The 21,605-nt window shown below is 36.9% G+C and overlaps 1 protein-coding gene across 1 annotated transcript in view; it reads left to right on the forward strand.

The window, feature by feature from the left end:
- The window catches only part of ST18 (ST18 C2H2C-type zinc finger transcription factor), a 169,015-nt gene that overhangs the window by 106,328 nt on the left and 41,082 nt on the right, over window positions 1-21,605 (forward strand). The window contains exons 6-8 of the mRNA XM_018080283.1: window positions 12,211-12,401; window positions 16,659-17,456; window positions 20,210-20,344. Coding sequence (XP_017935772.1) covers window positions 12,211-12,401; window positions 16,659-17,456; window positions 20,210-20,344 — 1,124 coding nt within the window. The remainder of the gene's footprint in view (window positions 1-12,210; window positions 12,402-16,658; window positions 17,457-20,209; window positions 20,345-21,605) is intronic.

Consider the following 21,605-nt stretch of genomic DNA (forward strand, 5'->3'; position numbering starts at 1 on the left):
TTAGGGTTATTTTACTGTATCTACTACATACCCTGTAATGTTGAAGCATAATATGCTAAATGTCCTTCAAAACAGAACTCTTTCTTCTTTAAGTCTTAGTTATTTACTTATTAAGAACATGGTTCTATTTTTTATTTAGGAAAGTAGTGCTTTGGTGATTTCATTGGTAGTTAAACTACATTAAGCAAAGATGAGCCTTTTTATCACATGCTAAACATAGCAAACAACAATATGTGGTAGAAGCGAGTGCTGGAGCCAGGAGATCTCTGTCCCATACATTCAAGTTTGAAGCTGACACCTTTTGGGCATAGAAGCTCCATTGTATCCATCTTCTGCAAGAAGCAGAATGAAGAGGTCTTCTCTTAGATGATTTAGTCATGGACCACTGAAAGGACCAGGACCTTCAGCTGTGTTCAGGATTAGAATGGAAACTAAAGGAAAGTGAAGAATATTGGAGTGATGTATTCTCATTACTGTGTTTTATTTAACAGATGGGATACAGTACAATGAACCATCTGTAGGTTATGAAGTGGCATCTGGGTCAGACCAAGGAAGAGCAAACTGGATTGATCCAAGCACAGCATTGCAAAAGCATAGATTGGTTTGGCTAAGTCCATATCTGAATAGAAAGGGTATCGTTTCTGAGTTAGATACAGGTGAAAACAAGTGTTTCTGGCTTCTGTCACTAATGATTAATGAAGACTTCCTACTGGTGTTTCAAGTTGTGGAGAGTAGCCCTGCTCTTTAGTGGGAATAGTTGCACATCCCCTTACTCTTTGAAGCATTTCATCACTTCTTCAAAAGTAAGGACAGTCACTTTTTTTATCTAGAACTATTGTTCCAGGTGGTGTGAGAGATTTTAGGTATTCAGAGAAGAACTGTTCGGTGTGAGTGTATAGAGTTATGAGTATCTGCTTTGGCAGAGAGGGAAGTAATAGAGCAGAGCTGTCTGGATGTCTCCTTGTTAGAAGGAGTAAGTGAATACTTCACCCTTTCCTTGCTGTCTATTGATTAGGAAGGTGAGAAGCCAGCAAAGCTACCCTGCAAGCAAAGGTACTGAAGCATTTCAGAAGGTCTGTGTTACTAAAATGTATTCCTTAACTTTACCTGTAATGTTTTAAGAGATATGTCAATATATATGACAGTATACAAGTATGACAGCCTACTAAAAACATTTTTCTAAGTGAAGTGGTTATTCCTTACTCTACAGTGTTGAATATTTTGCTGTTTTTCTTTCAGAACTAGTAAATTATCTGGTTGCAATTATATCTGAACTCTGTTTCAGACAGTAGTGGAAGGGAGGTAGAGAGTTTGGTAGATAGAAGATAATTTGGCCACTCAGGAAAAGTTCATGGCATGAAAGAATGTGTATGCCTAGCTGCATTTAGAAAGGAATGATTCATTGTTAACTCTTTTTCTGAGCTTCATAAAGCAAGCAGATTTTTAAGTACTTGTATGAAAAGGAAGTAGTAGCATGGCAGATGACTGGAGAAGGAGGTGAAAGTGATACTTAGATGATAGAAGAAGTGGGCACATGAAACAAAATCACATGAAAAGACTCAAAGATATTCCTCAGTAAGAGCAGAGATTATGGTTGATTTGTGTAGCTATCATCTTCATAGTACTCTTCATAGAACTGCCTAGAAGAGAGACAGAGACTGAAAGAGCTGTTCCTAGTCCGTACCTGGAAAAACTGTCAGGTTTGTCCTTTGGTCTTGGCTTCTGTTTCCACAGGAGTTGGTCATAGACTGATTTTCTGAAAACTGCTGTGGTAAAGCACATTTGTCATAATCCTGAATAAGCACATTTGGAATAGAAACTGAGGTGGACTCTTGCATTTCCCGTTATCTCATCTGTCTCCCACTGACAGAGAGTGTGGGACCCTCTTAATGTGCTTTGCTGAAACAAGTTGTGTCTCTGAACTCAAATAGACTTAGTAGTAAATGTTAAATGAAGATGGTCAATATTTATAGCTACTGCCAGACATGTTTGAGCTTCACAAAAAAATAATTATTTTTTTTTGCAATTGAAGATTTAGTGTTGATGGCATACACTCCCATCTCTCCTCCTCGGTGTTCCCCATGATGGTAACTGACCGGGGCAGAGTTGTGCCACTTTGGCATTTAAATACTTCTCCACGACACATTAGATTAGGCATTTCACCTGAGTCAAAGATCTGTATCATGCTGTTTCTACTGAAAATTGATCTTCAATTAAACAATGGGCATTAATCTTAAGAGTACCTATTCTCAAGGTCTCTTAAAAGGATGAGTTAAGAGTATCTACTGCTTGCTCTTTAGCTTGGAAAAGGAACTTCCTCCCTTCCCTAGCCATTGTGGAAATGGAAATGGTTATGGGGCTTTGAAAATATTAACCCATGCCTCTTACTCTATGGTTTCTGGTATAAGCAAGTCTGTCATATTGTCATGAATCACACTTTCTTAAATTCCCATTAAATCTTGTTCATTTACTATTCTTTTCTGACAATGCTGTTAAGTTTCTGAGAAACTTTTTCTGGTGTGCTAGTCATTATTACTTTCCTCAAAGAATCTGCTAAAATCTGTTTTTTGCTAAGGAAAAGTGATTTTGTAGTTGATGTTCAATAAAAAACATTGAACATTCAAGCATAAACAAACACCGAACAATCACTATGCCTTTCTTTGAATGTAAGGTAACAAGAACCTCCACACTGTTTCAAGAAATGATAACATATATTTTGGATGACCACAAATAACGGCTTTTAACATTTTGCAGGTTACCCTGAGGTTGACAGGGTATTTTCCTATGTTTTAAAGTAGAACAAGCCACAGTATTATTTAGGTATTTAGTGAACTGTTCTGAATAACCACTAAGATGTTTGAAATAAGAACTGTATCTCATAATCCTTCTGAAACAACTGAGGTTGGAGTTGTTAATTATGATGCATAATTTGCTTGTTTCCTGTACATGTTCAGACCTTTTGATCTATGTACTGTGACCTCTACCTTTTCTTCCTGGATTTATTTAGAACATTTAAAGGTTGTGTTTCGTGTACAGATTTCCATTTTAGTTTAGCTTTAGAGGATACTTCATGTACATTTGCTTAATAGGTGACTTTTATACCTCTATTCAACAAGTGCACTAGATACATTTCTAGCATGTCGTAGGCCTCTTTTGATGTTCATTTCTAGCAACCACCAGCAGTCTCAGTGTCTCTTTTCTCTTTGCTATTACATTTGATTGTGGTTTTACATTTTTTCTACTTAAAGACTCCATTTAATATTAAAAAAATTATTATTATTTCATTTCAATATATGTTTTTCTGTAAGAATTTTATACTATATGTCAAATCCATATCACTCTATTGTGGCTGCCAGACCGACAGATATTTATTTTCAGTTTCTTTCTACCTGAGAGCTTGTTGCAACCTAGAATATTCCTTGCCTTGAACTAAAATTTTTATATTATTAATTATATTACAGGAGTCTAGTCTTCCCCATCACAACTTCTGTGTTTATCAGCACTCAGTAAATATTATCCTCCCAACCCTACACAGAAATTTAGAGTTGCATATGCCCTCATGCCTTCTGCTGCATGACAGAATGCATCAGAACATTATAGCCCCAAATGGTTGTTTCCTCTTATGGCAGACCTTTTCTCTGTAGATGACCGCAAGCCATATAGAGATGGAAACGCCAACCAGTAACTTCTGCCTCATATATATCAATCATGAGTTAAATATTATGGCTGGCTGAATTGCTGCATCTGACTGATGTTAAGGGTGGATTCAGCCAAGCAAAAGCAAGCTGAAACAGACTGTGTACAGCCTGGAGATAGCAAAGAAAGGAAAAGAATGTAGCCATGGGACCCCCTGCTACATTAAAGGGAGGTACTGCTTCCTGACAATGGACTGTTTACAGTCCTATTGTCTGTTGTCAAAAAAGCCCCACAAAGCTTATCTTCTTTATGTCTTCTTTAACCAGACTGTAGTTACCAATATGCTTTTTATTTAAGCAGTTACTGGCGTTAGCAGGCTGACCACTCATGTGCAAGGCTTTCTGGATGCAAAGGTTGTGTGGATGATCTGTAGATTTGCCTAGAAACTTAATCCATTCTAAGCCAAATTCTTGGCTTGGGTCCCACTGGAATTTATTGACCTACTGAACCTGGACAGATTGAGTGAGTAAATGAAAAAGAGGCTAGGGAGGCTGGATTTGGCCCAGATCTTAAGCATTCATTCATATTAGTGAGTTTAAGAACTTGAGCTTCACACAATAAAAGGTAAGCTTCCTCTAAACTGACTCTTGTTAAAAATAACTTACCTGATAGAAAAGGGTCCAACTATGCAACTTTAACCATGTAGAGTTCTTAATTTATGAGCTATATAATGACACTGGGAAGAAGTCATCCTCTTCATTAACATAGCATTTCAATTTGAGGGTTTATATGCATTATTTTTTATGTAATCTGGATATCCTTATGATCCTACAAGTTTGTAAACTGAAAACAAGAAAATCAGAGAAGTTGAATCTCTGCTGTCCTCCTCTCAGTTGTCTTTCCTTTAGGGAGAATCCTGTTAAAAATAGTAACCTAGAGTTTTTAAAAAAAAATAATAAAATATGCTTAAAAAAAAAAAAAAGCCATTTCATGACCCTATTGCAGCCTGAAATTTTTGTCCTAGACCCTCAGGCATCACAGAGACATGAGCTTGAGGCATGGTATATTTCACCATAACTGCATGCCTTTTCCTATATTATTGCTGACTTACCATTGCTCCACTCTTTTACGTGCTTCCTTGCATTTGTTCAATCATTTCACAGTCCAGTTGTTCTTTTTGGTCAGGTGGCCTATAACATTTAGTTTAGTGTCTGAAACACCTCCAAGCTCAGTACATAATGATTCAACACCATTACCCATTTCTCTCCAGTCTCTTCTTACGGGGTCTAATAGATCCTCTTTCACAAACAAGGCTATGACAGATCCTTTCTTATATGTCTTTTTCAAAGAAAATATATCTTTTAATATCTTGCTTCAGCCAGTTTTCAGGTATGTTATCATATTTTCTCCACATTGTTATCTGTCCAATTCTGTTCCTTTTTCCCTAGATAAACCTTTCATTTTTGAATATAGAAGACAATTTAATACCCTCAAGTTACTATTCTTATTTTGCTCTATATTAGTGTTCATAAATATGAATTTCCCTTTTATATTTTTCCCATCTATACCTCATATGCATTCCTTTTTTCTTGCTCCAGCACTGGACTGAACTTCTCAAAACTCTGGCATTTTAGAAAACAGAGCATTACCTGTGTATGGCAGTAAACTTCTCTAGTTGGAGAAGGTCCTTTAACCGTAGAGGCACAGGAAAAGCCTCTGTCCCTTTCACAGATACAACTTGGAAGCCAAGTGTATGAGTTTGTTGTAAAGGGACATGAATTTTTTGTGTTGTGTGTGATGTCTAAAAATGAGAATCAATCAGATTTTCTTTAATTATCTTTGAAGTAAGTCCTGATAGTTCCAAGCTTCATTACAGTCAATTCTCTGTGTCTAAATGAAGAGCAATTTTTTTTCAACACATTTATATTGCTTTAAGTTCTTACCATTTTAATCCTTCAAAATGGAAGGAAACTATTTTTACCTGATGAATTCTTTCACAAATGTATTTTTCAGGAATTCCCAGCTGGAGTTCTTTTCCGGACTGTTTTTCACCTCCTAGTCTGAATCAGTGAAATAAAACACACTCAGTCATGGAGTCCAAATGTTATAAATTATCTAAAAGTACTGTGGCTTAGTTTACTTTATAACATAGAAAAAATCATTAATGTCAATAGCTCTGATCCCAGATTAGCAATCAGGACAAATACATTTTTAACTTCTTGTAAGGGAAAAGAACACAGTGGTCCTTCCCAGGACTAGCCTCCAAAATTTAATTTGTAAAAACTTGTACCAGAGTTCTGTTAACAAATGTCCTTCTTTAATATTTTCACATAAAGCCATATGTTTTCATTTGCATAATTTTGAATGTATTTTAATAATTATAATTACTTAAAATAATTATGAAGAAAACTTTTTTCTGATTTAACTCAGACTGACAACAAATTGTAGCTCAACCCTTGATTACAATTTTCTCAGTTGCAGTCTTACTCCTTGAAGTTCTTCAGCTAGTGTGTGTTGCCACCTATAACTTGCAAAGCAAGATGTTGCTTCTGGACATGCAATCTTCCCACACCTGACAAATCACGCATCTTACTTTTACTTTTCCTAAGTAGGTAAAATGGTGATTTCTTTTATCCCAGCATGTTCTACTATTCAGGGATAAATTCATGGACTTGTAAAACATCTGTAAGCATAGTTTCATATCCCACTGAGTAGAAGAATGTTTGGAAATGGTGAGTGCATTGCAGGATGGAACATCAGAATACAGTGCTGTCGAAATCCTAATGTATTAATTAACATATTAATCCATACTGCAGACAAGATAGAAAGTTTGTAAAGGATCCTTCTGAGATTGAGGGTAGCGGGGTACAGAATTGGATTGAAGTCATTACAGCCTTTTCTTGAACTGCCATTCTCACTGATGAAAAGTATCTCATTGAGTATCTTTCTTAAAAAAAAAAAAAGGATTGATCAAAAAAGTCCTTCTTTAGTACACAAGTAATTTTCTTTATGTGCTTTGTGAGAACTTGTTTAGTTCTGCATCCAGACCCTATATGGATTTTAGAATGGAATAGAGTAAACAGAAATACTGTTTAGCTGTCGTTTTTTTCAAGGACATAAACCTTGTAAATTTTATATTCTAGTATCCATGATCCTAAGTGATGCCATTTACTTTCTTCCTTGTAGAAAACATTCTTTTCTCTCTACATATATATATATAAAATCTATGACTAATTCATGTGTCTTAAAGTCACTTCTATCTAGTTTTCTGAATGTAAGATTTGGGTTTGTTAGATTTTGTGAATTCTTTCATATTCAGTAAATAATTTCATGGCATTGGAAAAATCATCTTAGTCCCTGGCAGCTGAAATGTTCTTGCAGACCTAATGTTGTGAATTTTCAGTCTTTCTGTGGAGAGTTCAACTTCTAGCTATGATGAGACTGTTAATACCAGCTTTCTGTCTGTTATCCCTTTTAGAGCAACTTGAGTGAGAACACGATCAATCTCACTTTCTCTGAGCTACAAAATTTACATACACTCTTCACAAATAATGAGAGTTCATTAAGAAAAGGGAACATAAATCTGACTGGTTTAACCTGAAGAAAAGTCACAGTCATAGTTACACTCCACCTTCCTCCCCAGCCTCTGTTGTCCACCCGAAGTTACTGTAATTATCAACATCCATTTGGGTTTCAATTGCAGTGATGAGACTACCAACACTCTTTCTTTAGATTCTGACATTCCAGCTCATTTTTTTGAACCTCTGGCATTCATGGTTGATGTAAACAGTATCATCAATGTAACTTGAACTGACACGCAATCCATCTTAGGAGCAGATCATCCCCTTTCTGTATCCAGTGTTAGTAAATTCCCCTGATCATCATTTTATGAGGAACTCAAGATTTTTCTGTGATGTTTGGTGATCAGACATTTCCACAGCTATAGTCTAAACCTTTGGAAGCCATTGTGTTAGAGAGTTAGCCATAAAAGAGTACTAAGATGGGGCGATGTTCAGAATTTCTGTTCCTCTTAGGTACCTCTGATTCAGTATCATATATCATATGATAAAATTCAGTATCATATAATCATATGTTAAAATTCTTAGAATAAAGCCCAACCATGACAGACATTTTTTAGTTACTAGTTCATCTTAGAGTGGCAAGTGTCCCTGAATTTTCAAATGCCAGCTCTTCCCTCCTGTAAGGAAAATGCAGTATTTGACTTCTACAGTGTCCTAGGGCATCTGAAAGTTTGTGAAAAAAACCTGATCAAGGTGAAAAGCGTCTGGTAATATCTTTAATCACAATATGATTAAGGAGTGGTAAAACTAACCTTCTCCTTGTAACTACTATAAAGTTAAATGCTTCTGCACATTAGAAGATGATGTCTCCTTTAATTGCAATTCAATTGTTAGGCAAACAGTCAAAATGCAATTCAGGTTAAGAATTTAAAATTATTTTCTCCACAACTAAAATGTATCATGAATTATTCTCGCATGAAATCACATGAGGAGTGAGATTCTCAGATAGCATTAGTGCCTTGATATTCAAAGGCATTCATTTTCTCTCTTGAATCTAAGGAGTGTACACGAGCTGCAGTGTGTTCAGGTTTTATTATTTTACATGGCATCTATTGCAAGCATTAGTAAACACCAGTTTTCAGGCTGAATGTACCCCTGGTTTTACCCACTCTGGCAATTCTTTGCTCTGTTATCATGCTTTACCAACCTGCAGGCTGCTATGAATAAGGAAAAAATCCCCAGAGATCTGGAGGTCTTGCCAGCAGATTGACTGCGACAAATCCTTGCTGGATTTTAACCACCACAAAGTGGTTAAAGGTCGGGTTGAAGGCTTGACAGGCGTATCACTTAAATGAACCAATTACAAAAAAAAAAAATGACAATTTTTAAGAAAATCTCTGTGTAGTTGGGACTGCTTAAAACCTCTCTCTTATTTCTGAGACATTGCTTTGTTGCGAAGAGCCAATGCACAGTACTGCCTGCATACAACCAGTGTCTACAAGATATGATCTGAGAAGAAATAAAGGAAAGAGAAAGACCCAGTAAATTCCCCCCCAAAGAGGGATTTAGGTATGAAATATATACAAAAGGTTCATCATGGGTGTTTTTTTAGTGCTAATGCATCTGGTCCTAAGTGTCTTAGATTTTAACTTATTGACTCACACTATGATAACTGACACAAGACTGGTTTTGGTAACTGAATCATTGACTAAAAGAAATAATTATAAAAAATTTTCTCATTGTAGATAGTATAAAAAATGATTTGTTATTCATGAAATTTAAGTACAGTTAGATTGGGAAAAAAACCACAAAACATGTATTGGCTTTGGGCTCATAACAAAAAGAGCTTCTCCTGTTTTATGAGCCTCAGATTACCAAATAACCTTGACAGCTGAATCAGCGTTCCATGACAACAAGCAGGCCATTGATAAATAGCAACAAAACTATTAGACATTGAATTTAAGAGATGAGTAATAGAGAAACTAAATTATAGGTTTACCATTTGACAAACTACAGCTTGACAAATCTGTGATACCCTACATGTGTGTCTATGTATGAATGCACATAAGAAAAACAGAAATAGAAACTTTTAAAGGCAAAGGTGAAATTGGCATGACGTGAATGTAACAGAGGCATAAATAGATTCTTTTCATAGTACGTAAATTCCCATAGTCCATTATCAAATCTTTAACAAATCATGTGTAAGTACTTAAAAAAGCTACCACTTGAGAAGTTTTTTTTTCTGGTTTTACTTTCATTTTTAATTTTAAACACTGTAAGAAGGTAGAAAAGGAGAGGAATTGCTGATATATTACTGGTCTTTAAACTGGTTTTTGCAAACTAATATATTCCAGTTAAAGCTCAAAACCAGCACTTAAAAAGCCACAAGCAAAAAACAAGAGCTGAAAAATTTCTTCCTGGAGTAAGGAGAGCAATTTGAACTTCCTAGGAAACAAGTGACAACTGTATTTTGTCATCTCCCTGTAACTGGAGTGGAAGGTGTCAGGAATGATTTTTACTAGAATTTGAATCTCATGTATTCACTTCTTTTAAAATGATGGTAACTATAGAGATCTGGATGAGAGGCCACGCATGTACAGAAAAAGATACAATAAGGACAAGTTAATGCAGCCCTTGATTTACTGCTGTAAACTGTGGTGGTTACAGCCTGGTGGGATTCTTGTGCTCACATTTCCCAGAACGGATCTGCAGGTGGCAGGTGGCAGCAGTGCTCCCACACTGGTCTTGATCGTGGTCTGCTGACATCTGAGTTTATCTTTTCCAGTTGTGGTGAAAAAACCACGTGTTTAATAACTGTCATGCCAGTCCACAGGGTGGGGCTTGTAACAGTATGCTACTAGAAAAAGATTGTACTCAGTGAGAAAGAATATTACAATGACTTTACCAGATTACTATGTTTTCTCTTAACTTGACTGGGTTAGTCAAGTCTTGACAATTGGCAGACAAATTACAGGATAAAGGCTGAAGAACTCCAGGAAGTTCTGTGACCTGGATTTCACAGGATGGCATAATACATGATCTAATTGGATCTTCTTTTCCAAAAATCTGTTGATTATGCTCATGTAAGAAACAGCTGTAGATTTGTCAAAGCGGAATTAAACACTGGAAACTCATCATGTCCTAAAAAAGCTCACAGTATCTACTGGAGGGAAACTTGGAGCTTGGCAAACAAATAAGAAAGATCAAAAGCAAACCTAGGGAAGGTTTTGGTTGATAAAAACAATTGTGCATGAAAGGTTTTCAAACTTTTGCCATTTATTCAATTTTCCTGGAACAACGTGCCTGGTTTAGAAAAAAAATATACGTATTTTTCCACACTACATCCATCTCTGATATCTCTTATATGGGCATTATTTCCAGTGAGATACTGATACCACTGTGATTCTGATTTTTAATATGATATTCATGTTAATGTCTATTCATAAACAGAGAAATAACATAGAAACTATATTATATTCAACTACAGCATGTGTTTAGCATCCAGTATTCCCGATACCCATAGCATTTTAACTTTCAGAAGATCAAGCATATCCAGTGTTTGAGATGTGTATGGTGGAATTTTAACAGTCCCCCTAAAATGCAGATTTTTGTATTTCCATATCCTTTATGTTTGCAATGATGGATGCCAAAAAGATGCTTAGCCAAATTTTTTTTTTTAACAAAAAGCTGAAGTTAGCCATACGCTTTCATCCAAAACAATCAGAACCTGAGCCACTTTAGTGCATATAAGATACCTTGTAAGGATTAATTTATGCTGTTGAGCTTGTAATATGTGTAACCAATAGGAGTTCTCTTCATACATGGCGCTTTTTTTTTTTTTTTTGCAAATCTTGCAGCTAAGTCAGTGAGCCAAATGCAAAATCCAACACCTAAGGGCGTTATGTAGATTTGTAATGCACCCTGGGGGTACATAAGGTCGAGAAACCATTGAGTGGATTACACAGATCCCTATGTGTAGTTTTTTCATCTCTGACAGATATAATATGAGCACTATTATTCATACTACATAAATTTCCTAGTATACTGTGTGTGAGAGAAAAATTAAATCATGCCAAATCACTTCCATGAAAAATTGTTAAGAAAAGAGGGTTGAAGGTTCAGGCCTCTTTAGTGACGCGTCATATGTTGTAACATCTATATGCCATACAGATCAACTGCATGATGACAAAGGCTTGGCTAAATATCTGTAGAAACAAATTAACGTGCAGATCAAGATGTGGGTCTGTTAGGAGATTAAAGAAGTATCCTAAACCTACTAAAAGTCTTCCTCTTTAAAATCCTGCCATTTCTTCTTATGTCAGTGATCTGAAAGTTAGGCACCTGGACTGAGTAAGACCTTTCCCAGGGAATGGCTCCCCCTCTTTATCATATTGATCTAATTTAAAGTGAGGTGAGTACCCTTTGGTAGGAACCTTTTCCAAGAGCCTATACAGAGTAGAGCTGAGTAGAGCTTAAACCAGGCGTTTATGACTGGAATTAATGAAATGAAACCAATGCTTGGGACTAGAACTGAGAGAGGGACCTGTATTGCAAAACGTTATCAAGGTACAGTGTGTTTCACGCAGGTTTTATGCTGTTGAACTCTAAGTGTCTGATTGGATATCCATGTTGATATAAACGAAATGAACCCAAAGGCTCAAGATGTTGTAGTATTACCACAACTGGTGGTATAATTTTCCCCTTAGCTGTTTTTTAGGACTATCAACCCAGACTGCAATTTTGTTCATCCTTGCTCTAAGGCTGTTGGGTTATGGTTTCCTTTGGTTTTGTCTTCTGCCTCATTCCCCTATCTCCAAACAGACTTTAGCAGTAGTGAAAAGAAATGGGACTTGACTGTGCCCTGAATTTTCAGTACATGAGCTAAAATTAAATATTCACTAGATAAAACTTGCTGAAACTGCAAGTGAACTAATATTTTCTCAGTCCTCACTTTTTAACTTAGAACTAAACTAAAGGGTGGTGTTACTTTTTAAACAATTTACCCCTCACTTCTCCCATTTTTTTCTCTATTGTTGGCAATTGGTAATTGCAGTGCCTACAAATGCTCCATGGCTAAGAAGAGAAAAGCCGAAGACCAGATATCAGGCGTTCCTGTCAACAAAAGGAAGTCCCTGCTAATGAAACCCCGCCACTACAGCCCCAGCTTGGATTGCAAAGAAGAAAATGAAGACAGGACAGAGTTACAGGAAGAGATCAGTGTCGTTAAAAGCAGCTCAACTCAAGGTAGTTGCTTGAACTCCACTTAAACTTGAATTCCACAGGAAGGGATAAGAAATGGTATTTTCAGACAGGATGCAGGATGTATTTGACTTCTAAGAGAGTTGGAATGGTGCCTTTCTGTCCAGTTTTAACCATCATACTTCCATTTATTTTGTACAATAACTCCTCCTGGGGTCTAGTAAATGCTTTGTAGGTCACACAGAGAGACAACTACTGCAGCAGGTCAGATATGGAGCAGCACCTGCTTCTCCACTATCTCTGTCAAAGAACAAGCTTAAGCCCACGATTGAGAAAAACACATTTATGAAGAACAGATTTTCACTGGAATATATAGAACTCCGAGGAAGAAAAAAAAATAAAAAATGCTTAGCAAAATATTGTTGACTTTAACATTTAGCAAAGCAATTTCATCTGTGTGACTACTGTGTGTGTTCTGTTTAACACGATTATTAGACTCAGCACTTTTATACTTGTTATTCCAACTCTGCTAAGCCAAACAAATCCAACAACTTATAGAAACTTCTACAATGTGCATGCTAGAAAATATCGATGAGGAAGGGGAGACAGAAAGATATAGCTAACACTATGCTTTTATTACTCTTCCTTTCTAATATATTTTTCATATATTTGAGTTGAACAAAAAATAAAAATAAAAATATCAAAAAAAAAATAAAAATTGGTTTCACATATTTGTTTAAGAATATTCTGCCAAAATAGTTAATTAGAAAAGTGAGAAGATATCAGTGGAAGATATCAGGATAGGACCTTAGGAGTCGTCTGTAGACAACAAATTTCAAGATAAAAGCAATGTGATCTGGCACTGGGAAATAAGTAATCATAGATAACATGTAAACATATGAAGAATAAACTTAAATGCCACTTAGTTGTTGATTGCTAGGGGAGTTTAAAGGTATTTTATTTTCCCCTCAGATTCTTCTTACCAAATATTTCTGAAGGACAAGGTGGTAGGTAATCTTATCTAGGGTCTCTTCCCCACAAAAGTTTACACCGAATAGTCTTTCAAGGTCCCTTCCAATCTGGGCTGTTCTGTGATTCTAAGATAAACTGAGATTAGTAGTTTATGTATTTATCCATTCTAAATTGAATTTCCTTAAAACAAAACAACTCTCCCCAAATTTTCTATATGTGAATACTATAAATCACATAAAAGAGGAAGAATGTCTTTCAGATTAAAGAGTTAAATCCTGATTCTACCAAAATCACTGGAAGTCTTTGTGGCACTTCTATACAGCAAAGTTTTCAGTCAGCTGTCACTTGTAAATCTTCTAGGAGTTTCTTCCAAAAATCACTGCGAAAGCCCACACTGTAAAGCCCATCTTCAAAGAGAACATTAATTAGCAAGGTGATACACAATGTCTCCCTCTGTTGGGTGACATTGCAAAGGAAAATTCATCAAGAAAAAAGTTTCAAGGCTCTCAGTGCCTCTTCAGCCTTCAAGGAGTGTTTCTATCTCTTGACACCAGAAGGGAATCTGTTGGAGTAAGACTTGGTGCGTTTGGAGGGGAGGATTGTTGTTTGTTTGGAATTTTCTTTTTTAGATATATGAATTTTAGCAAATTTTTATTGTATTGATTCAACCTGGTTCCTGACTATCCAGAGTTGCCCTCAGTAATATGTTTTTCTTTTCCTTTGTCTGTCCTCTGCACAGCTTGAAGAACTCAATGAAGGGAAAGTACTATGATGGGTGTAAAGGTAGACTCTGTGCCATATACAGATGAACCTAAGTTACTTAACTGATTTTTTTTCAAAAAAAGGGCAAGTGTTAGGCCAGATCCATTGATATAAATGTAGAGCAACTCTATTTGCACCATGCCCTTCAGACAAAACAAAAAAATCCATTTTATTTCAAAAAGATTTATTTGATACCAATATGATATCTCCCAACTGTTTGTGTAAATGATAATACAACCTACTCCCTTTTGCATTAATTTTGCCAGCTACAAAACAAATTTCAGCTAAAGCATACAGTTGGTCTGGCCATGTAGGCTAATTTGTAATCTCTTAGTTTAACAATATTGTTCATTTTATTGTGAACTCATGATTCTTGTCTGTTGATTAGTTAATGCTTCAGTTCATGGATTGATGCAACTGTAAACTAAACTGAGTTTTGATTATTTTTAAAGTAAATTTACAGCCTGTAGATGTAAAAAGCAAAGCTGAGACAGCTGAACCATTAAGACTGATTCAACAACAGATTTTTAAACACAGCGTTTTAAGAATTGCTGATTATTTAAGGAACAAAAATCTGTTATTATTTTTTATCTTTCACACAGAAAAATAACTGAGAAGACCTGTTACCATTAAAATGTTTTCTTTGTTTTGTTTTGAAGGGTGGGATATTTCTATTTAGCTGAATCTTGTTACTTTTTGAAATGACCCATTGATGGGATCCTGTTCTTTTCCAAATAGCAGAAGACCAAATAATAAAAATCCATTTGACTAAAGTTGGTTATAGAGCCATATCACCATCCTTACTTGTTGAGATGTGAAAAGACAGCAGACTTTACCCAGAATACTGCAATGTGTGTGGTACTAGACCAGCTGCTAAAAAGTTACAATAAGGTTTACAGACATTTTTTTTTAAAATACAACTTTATGCACACAGTGCACAAGGCCACCTCTCCCTGCATGAGTCCAATTTTCTGAAGAAGAATAAGAATTAATCAATATTTTCTTTTAACATATAACAAACAGTTGAACCAAACAATTATGTAAACTGGAAATGACCCAAAATGCTAACAGTTTGGCAGCAGTAAAGTGAAATGCATTGTGGTGCACATGTGCATTTTTGTCCCCCTTTTCCCCTCCACAATAATCTGCACTTAATAGGAATATTTTAAACTATGTAGCTAAGCAACAGAGGTAATTGTTGCTTTCTAGAGCTTTTGTTAGGCACTCTAACACAGCCCAAATATGCATAATTAGGTATAATGTCTATAAATCATTATTGTACACATGTGGGTAGTTAAGTGGATTGAGAGAATAGTTCAATGAATTGGACATATTCACTGAAAATGCTTTTTATTTGTTTTCTGTAGTTCATAATACTTTAAAATTATCATAACCCTTTACACTTTCTCTTAATAGCTCACTGTGTTATTGAGAGAAACTTCATTTGCATTTTAGACTATGCTTAATTTATTATTTAAACCTGGAGTTCTTCTGATTCAGGAAAGGACAGACACGTCTTATAAAATACTCTGTGCTTGTTTATTCATCCTCCTTTCTAGGAAGTAAAATGTTAAATTTTTCAGTTTATGTTGAATAGATCCCAACAAAAGAATGTACCCTATAATCAGCATTATTGAAGGGGCTAGTGTTGTGACTAAATTCTTCCCTTCATCCAAAAATGCTTTTAGTTACTATGGCAATATTTACTTGATCCTGGCAAAACCAGTGTTGATTTTAGAGAGATAATTACCAGAAAGGAAGATGATGGAGATGTATTTTTGAGTGTCCTTGTCAGAGGAAATGTTTATAAAAAATTAAATGAGATACAAAAGGCATACTGTCTTCCACACCGACGACCTCTCCTGCATGCAGCCTTTATTACCTGCTGGTTGCTGGTTTTCTTCTGAAGAAAGATGTTTATAAAGACAGGATGCACTTCAGTGGTGTCTTTAACAAGTCCTTCATGAGTCTGTACATAACAACCATTTCTGTTTGCCTGTGCATGACCTGATCTATCATTTAACATGGCAATTTCAGTGGTGACCAGGAGCTTGCCCTTTGTGAAGTATTAAGAATTTTTCCATCAAGGTTTTTCATGGGATCTGGAGTGACTAGGAAAGTAATTAGGGTCCATTTTGAGAAAATATTTGGGAATCTTAGATGAAGGAGAAGTAAAAACAGATTAGAGGAATTTTAAAATGTGTGTGCCTGTATATATATATGCATATATTATATAGATTATGTGTATATATGTAGTATCTATCTACATGAATGTATATGAGAATGTGCATGTGTGTTCTAAGATAATATAGGTCTTCACCATCAGTGAGAAATGGTGATATTTATTTCCCTTATAGTGTTGGAGCTACAATATAAAGTAGGTAAAGCTTCAGGCTTTTCCTGAAGCTACACAGTCATTCCAAACACAGCCTTGGTGTGAGTTCAATCACTTCAGGGCACCTTTGAGTAAAGAAATGGCAATTGGTACGTAAATATCTTCATATCACTTCTACAAGATACAACAAGCAGCTATTCTTAACATATTTCTCTTGCTTTTTTCTCATGCAGAGGAGAGTACTCCAAAATCATCTGAAGAAACCCCTCATTTGGGTGGGCAAGAAAATTCCAGTCAAAGACAAAACAACTACTCCAGCTATCAAGATGCCATGGCCAAATCTTTGATGAACATGGGAAAATTAGCAAAAGATGCACCCAGTCAAACAGTGGCAGAAAATCTAAACGATAGTGGCATTCAATCCTTAAAAACAGAAAGTGATGACACTGACGAATGTTACCTGATTAACTCAGCTGAAGGAAAGGAAAAGACTGTTATTTCTGACCCAAAATACTGTTCATCTGAGGAAAATGAAAGTAACTCTGAAATTATGGACAATGAGTGGGATAGCTCCTCAAATTTCTCAGAAGAAACTAGTGTAAAGCCCCATGTAACTCAGAAGTTTTTTGTAGAGTGTAATCAACCCAGCATCCTGGAAGTCCCAGAAATCAAGAAGGAAGAAGTCGAATATGGTCCTTGTGAAACACTTTGTGATTCAGAAACAGAGCTGAAAGCACCCCAGGAGTCTCACCCAGATCCTTTTGAGAAGAGAATTCAGAATCCCTTCCCTGAAAGCGAAGAAGATGACAACGAGTGCCTGTCAGAAACCACAGATGTGTCGGTTGAGCTGGACAAAACAAAAGGGAACTTGAGTTTGCTAGAGCAAGCAATCGCTCTGCAGGCAGAGCAAGGGCATGTGTTTCACAGCACTTACAAGGAACTGGACAGGTTTCTTCTGGAGCATCTAGCAGGGGAAAGGAGACAAACCAAAGTGATTGACATTGGTGGGAGACAGATATTTAACAACAAACGTAAGGAAGTATTTTTGGCTGTTCTTACTGGCTTAAGCATTTATCCTGTGACTGATAGAGTATTCTGAGCTGGGTTTTATAGCAACGGTAAAGAATCTGGAATTTAGCTGGTAATTTTGTTAATTATGTACCTTCACACTAGTGCCTTATGTCTAACCAGGTTAAACGCTAGGTACTTGGCTTTGTGCCAAACTGCTATGTGAAATGATCAGTAATGGGTACTAAAAGGGCTGTGTAGCTGGCACTGACAGTCCTTCTCCTCCTTTTCCTCCTCCTCTACTTCCTCCTCCATAAGGCACTAATACATACCTCCAAAATTTCAGCAGCCAAAAGAGAAGGCATTAAAATGGTGCACAAGGGCAAGGTTAGGGTGAAAAATTGGCCTCTTCCAAAGATGCCACCTAATCCCTAAGCCATGCATTTTCTGAGTTCTGTCTGCTTCATGTATCAGCATTACATTTTGCTACAGCCAGTACTTCTGAGCCAGGAAAGCACAAGCCATGCTCTTCTGCCCCATTCGCCATCAGCAGAAATACCATTAAGTTCCAAAATCCTTATTGTTTCTGAGAGTTTGAGGCATTCTACAAACCTGTAGGAACATCACTGCATTTTCAGCACTTAAAGTGGAGATTTAAAAGATTTAGGTTTGATTTGTAAACTGGGCTGTCTTGTATGCAACTCCTCAATTAAGGATAATTACAGAACATCAAGAGATGTCATTTTATAAGCACACTCCCTGCTGTACTAAGTAACAATACATTCATCTGCCCTTTGGTTTTTCCTTTTGGCTTTCCGAACACACTGAGTTCACCCCAGAATTGATGCAATTTCTGATTTTGATAAATGATTTACTTTGATGTTTCTAATGTTACTTTAGAGTAGTCCCTGTGGACTGCAAATATTAAAGTAATTTAGTTATCAAAAGTATTTAGAGTGAAAGATAACCGACAGGTTTTTTTAGGGGTTGCAACTGTAAAATATTTCCAGTTGTATTTGGAAAGAAAATGCATGCATCTCAGTTTTGTGTCTCAAGCAGTCTTTTCATTAGCATGTCTTAAGTTGTGCATGCATGGTATTAGTGTACCTTCTTGCTAAACTACATGAACCTTTATTTACTCAGATGACAATGGCATATGCAGGAACTTTATAGATATCCTTTCTTATCCTGAGAGCATCTGTGTTCACCAAGTTCACATTGGTGTCAGTGTGACTTTCTTACAGTACACACAGGAAAGAGCAATGATGTAAGAATGGCAGAATCTGTCCCTTCCTGATTTGTCTCATATTATAATTATCTGTAGTTTCCAGATGAGTTCAGAGGTAACACTCATGGAGAAACACTCTGGGCTTTGTTCAGATTGCATAAACACCATATGACTGCAGTCAATGTTGTATCATGCACACAATTTTTTCACTTTATATAATTAACTGCTTTTATTTCTAAGCAATCCAGCATCAAATCCATCAGCTCTTAATTTTAATTCTTGGATACTAGATTAGAAAAAAATGGCTTAAGTTTATACTTATCCATCTATTTAATGATAAACCTTTTCAATTACCGAGGGGAATGCTAAATCATATTTCAGGATCCCTCTTTATTTCCTCTTCACTATTGCAGCACTTTTTATTTGCAGTGATTGTAAAAAGCTTATGGTATCCTGATGATGTTCAGTCTATTTTCTTTCCTCCCTATTTATTTATTTTATTTTTTACCTAAACACTTGCCAGGAAGTTTAACCCTCAACTGTTTCTGGTGATTCTATCCCTAAGCACGTCCTACCTCACAGTCCAAAAAAATGAGCTTGAAGGAGACTGTGCTGGCTGCAGCTGTTTTCTCCCTCAGCACGAAATGCTGTTGGCAGCCAATCACAGATGTAGCTAAAACCATCCTCAGCAATTTATGCTGCCACTTCCTCCAGATTTCTCACAAGAGAATTTCTGGACCAAAAATCATTTCTTTCCAAATGCAGAATCTTTTGATTCTGCATTGGAAATCAAATAAAGGTTTTCTGACCAGTGCTTCTTGCACAATTCTAGGTGCTTGAAACAAAAAAAGGGGAATGCACTGTGGCCATTACAGAGTGGTAGCTGTGGGTCTGGGCTGAGACCTCACTTTTGAAAGGGTATCGGCTGCTCCATGTTTTGTCTGTCTTTGTGGGCTGCTCCACAAAGCGGCATTGCCATGTGTACCAGAGGGAGCTGCTTGCCTTGCCTCTCAAATGTAAAGTGGCATGTATTCAGTTTCCTAACAAAGAACCTACAGCCTAGAGATCTGTGATATTTAAGGAATGGCTTCTGGTTGAAATGCTTTTTTTGTTTGTTTGTTTGTTTCACACCTCAGCTTTTATTTGGTTGTCCCAGCTTCCTGGAGTCTGACATTAACAGAGCAAAAGATTGTTTCTGCTTTTTTTATTTATTCCTTTATAGATCTTGCTGTTGGCTGACACTGCCAGTTTTCCAGCTTATTGGATTGTGGCTTCTGTCCTGTTTTAGGATCTGAATGGAATAAATGACGCTGCAATCCTAAAGCTATATGGTTTAGCACATAAGTGGCGTATTGGGAGGGGGGAGTAATTGTTTAAAGGACACAGTGTGAAAACCTAAAGTGATGTTTAAGTTGTGTGTCTGTGTTAAAACTTTGCATCGGAATTAAATCTGAAGTACAAAATAGAGAATATCACACTGCTAGGATCACTCAGCTGAGTGCAGACAGGGGCTAAAACCAAACAAAACCTTGTCTGATTTCTCTGCAGATTCACCCAGGCCTGAAAAGAGAGAAACCAAATGCCCCATCCCAGGATGTGATGGCACAGGGCACGTGACTGGGCTGTACCCTCACCACCGCAGTCTCTCAGGCTGTCCACACAAAGTTAGAGTGCCACTAGAAAGTGAGTATCATCACCCTGCAGTTCAGAATAACAGCTGGATCTGGCTCAGTATTGTGGATAGTGTTTTCTTATGCTGGAAAAGAACCCCTTTTTTCTGGGTAAGATTGAAGAATGAGACTGAGAGAGAAGCCATCACACCTTCTTTGCCCTCCAGCTCATAGCTGTAGTTCTACTTTCCACACTTGTGCAGCTCAAGTACTCAGCAGTAGCATTACAAACAGCAGTAGGCTCCCCAGGAGACCTGGGAAGAAAAAGATCAGAGCCCAGCTATTCCCACCCTTCCAGCAGACCCGCACACTGTAATCTCATGAATCTTCAAGATCTTTCTTGCTCATGCCTGTGCTAAGGCATGCATCACACGACAGCACATGCTTGTTTCAGAGCTGTGGCCTCATTTGCCACAATCACATACCGAGGCTGCTGATTTTCATTGCCAACAGCTGAGAGGCCTGGACATGCTTGTGCAGAGATGTTTCCAGTGTCCCCCTTACCACTGAGCTCAAAAAGGTTACTTCCATCAGTACATCCCAGAGCTGGTCCACGGCAGGTCCCTCTCTTATGACAGTATCACACTAATCCTTTTACGTCCAGTCTAGCCTGAAATTCCCTGCTTATTTCTAACTGTGCTGCTCTGATTACATCAGTAAATTTAATGTGAAACTATCCACTTAAACAACCTGGTTAGTCAGATTGTTCATTGTGGTGGTATGCATAACAACAAATTAAAAGCATATTTGCACTTTACCAACATCCTCTTCCTAACTGTACCTCTACATTTTTTAAAATGTAGTACTAAACTAGTACTAAACTATATTTATGGAAACATCTGCTGAGTTAAGCAGGGTGCTGCATTTGGAAGGCCTTCACAACATCACCTTTCTAAAAAGTTAAAATTAGCAAGTCCTTGTTAATTATCACACTTCCAATCACATGTGTTCTGTCCTGCTAGGGGAAAAAAAAAAAAAAAGTTATAATTTTGTTCCTGACAGAACAAACCAGCTGACTGAACAGTCAGCTTTTGTGAAACACGGACATATGTCAGTCTTAGTAAAGATGATCCATGTCAAAGGCATAACAAATGTACATGCCATTGCAGTCACCACTAGGAGTGTAAGCCGCTGCTTGGAAGCACGACCAATTGGTCACAGGTAGTTTCAGCACAGCTCAGAGGATCAGAAGGTGTAAGGGTTCAAAGGGGACATACTCAGATCCTCTGATGAAATGCATAAGCAGCCTTCCTGTGCTTGAGGGTTTGGCCTCC

Source organism: Manacus vitellinus, unplaced genomic scaffold (genome assembly GCF_001715985.3).
Source record: "Manacus vitellinus isolate BGI_N305 unplaced genomic scaffold, ASM171598v3 scaffold_1_pilon, whole genome shotgun sequence".
Classification (NCBI taxonomy): domain Eukaryota; kingdom Metazoa; phylum Chordata; class Aves; order Passeriformes; family Pipridae; genus Manacus; species Manacus vitellinus.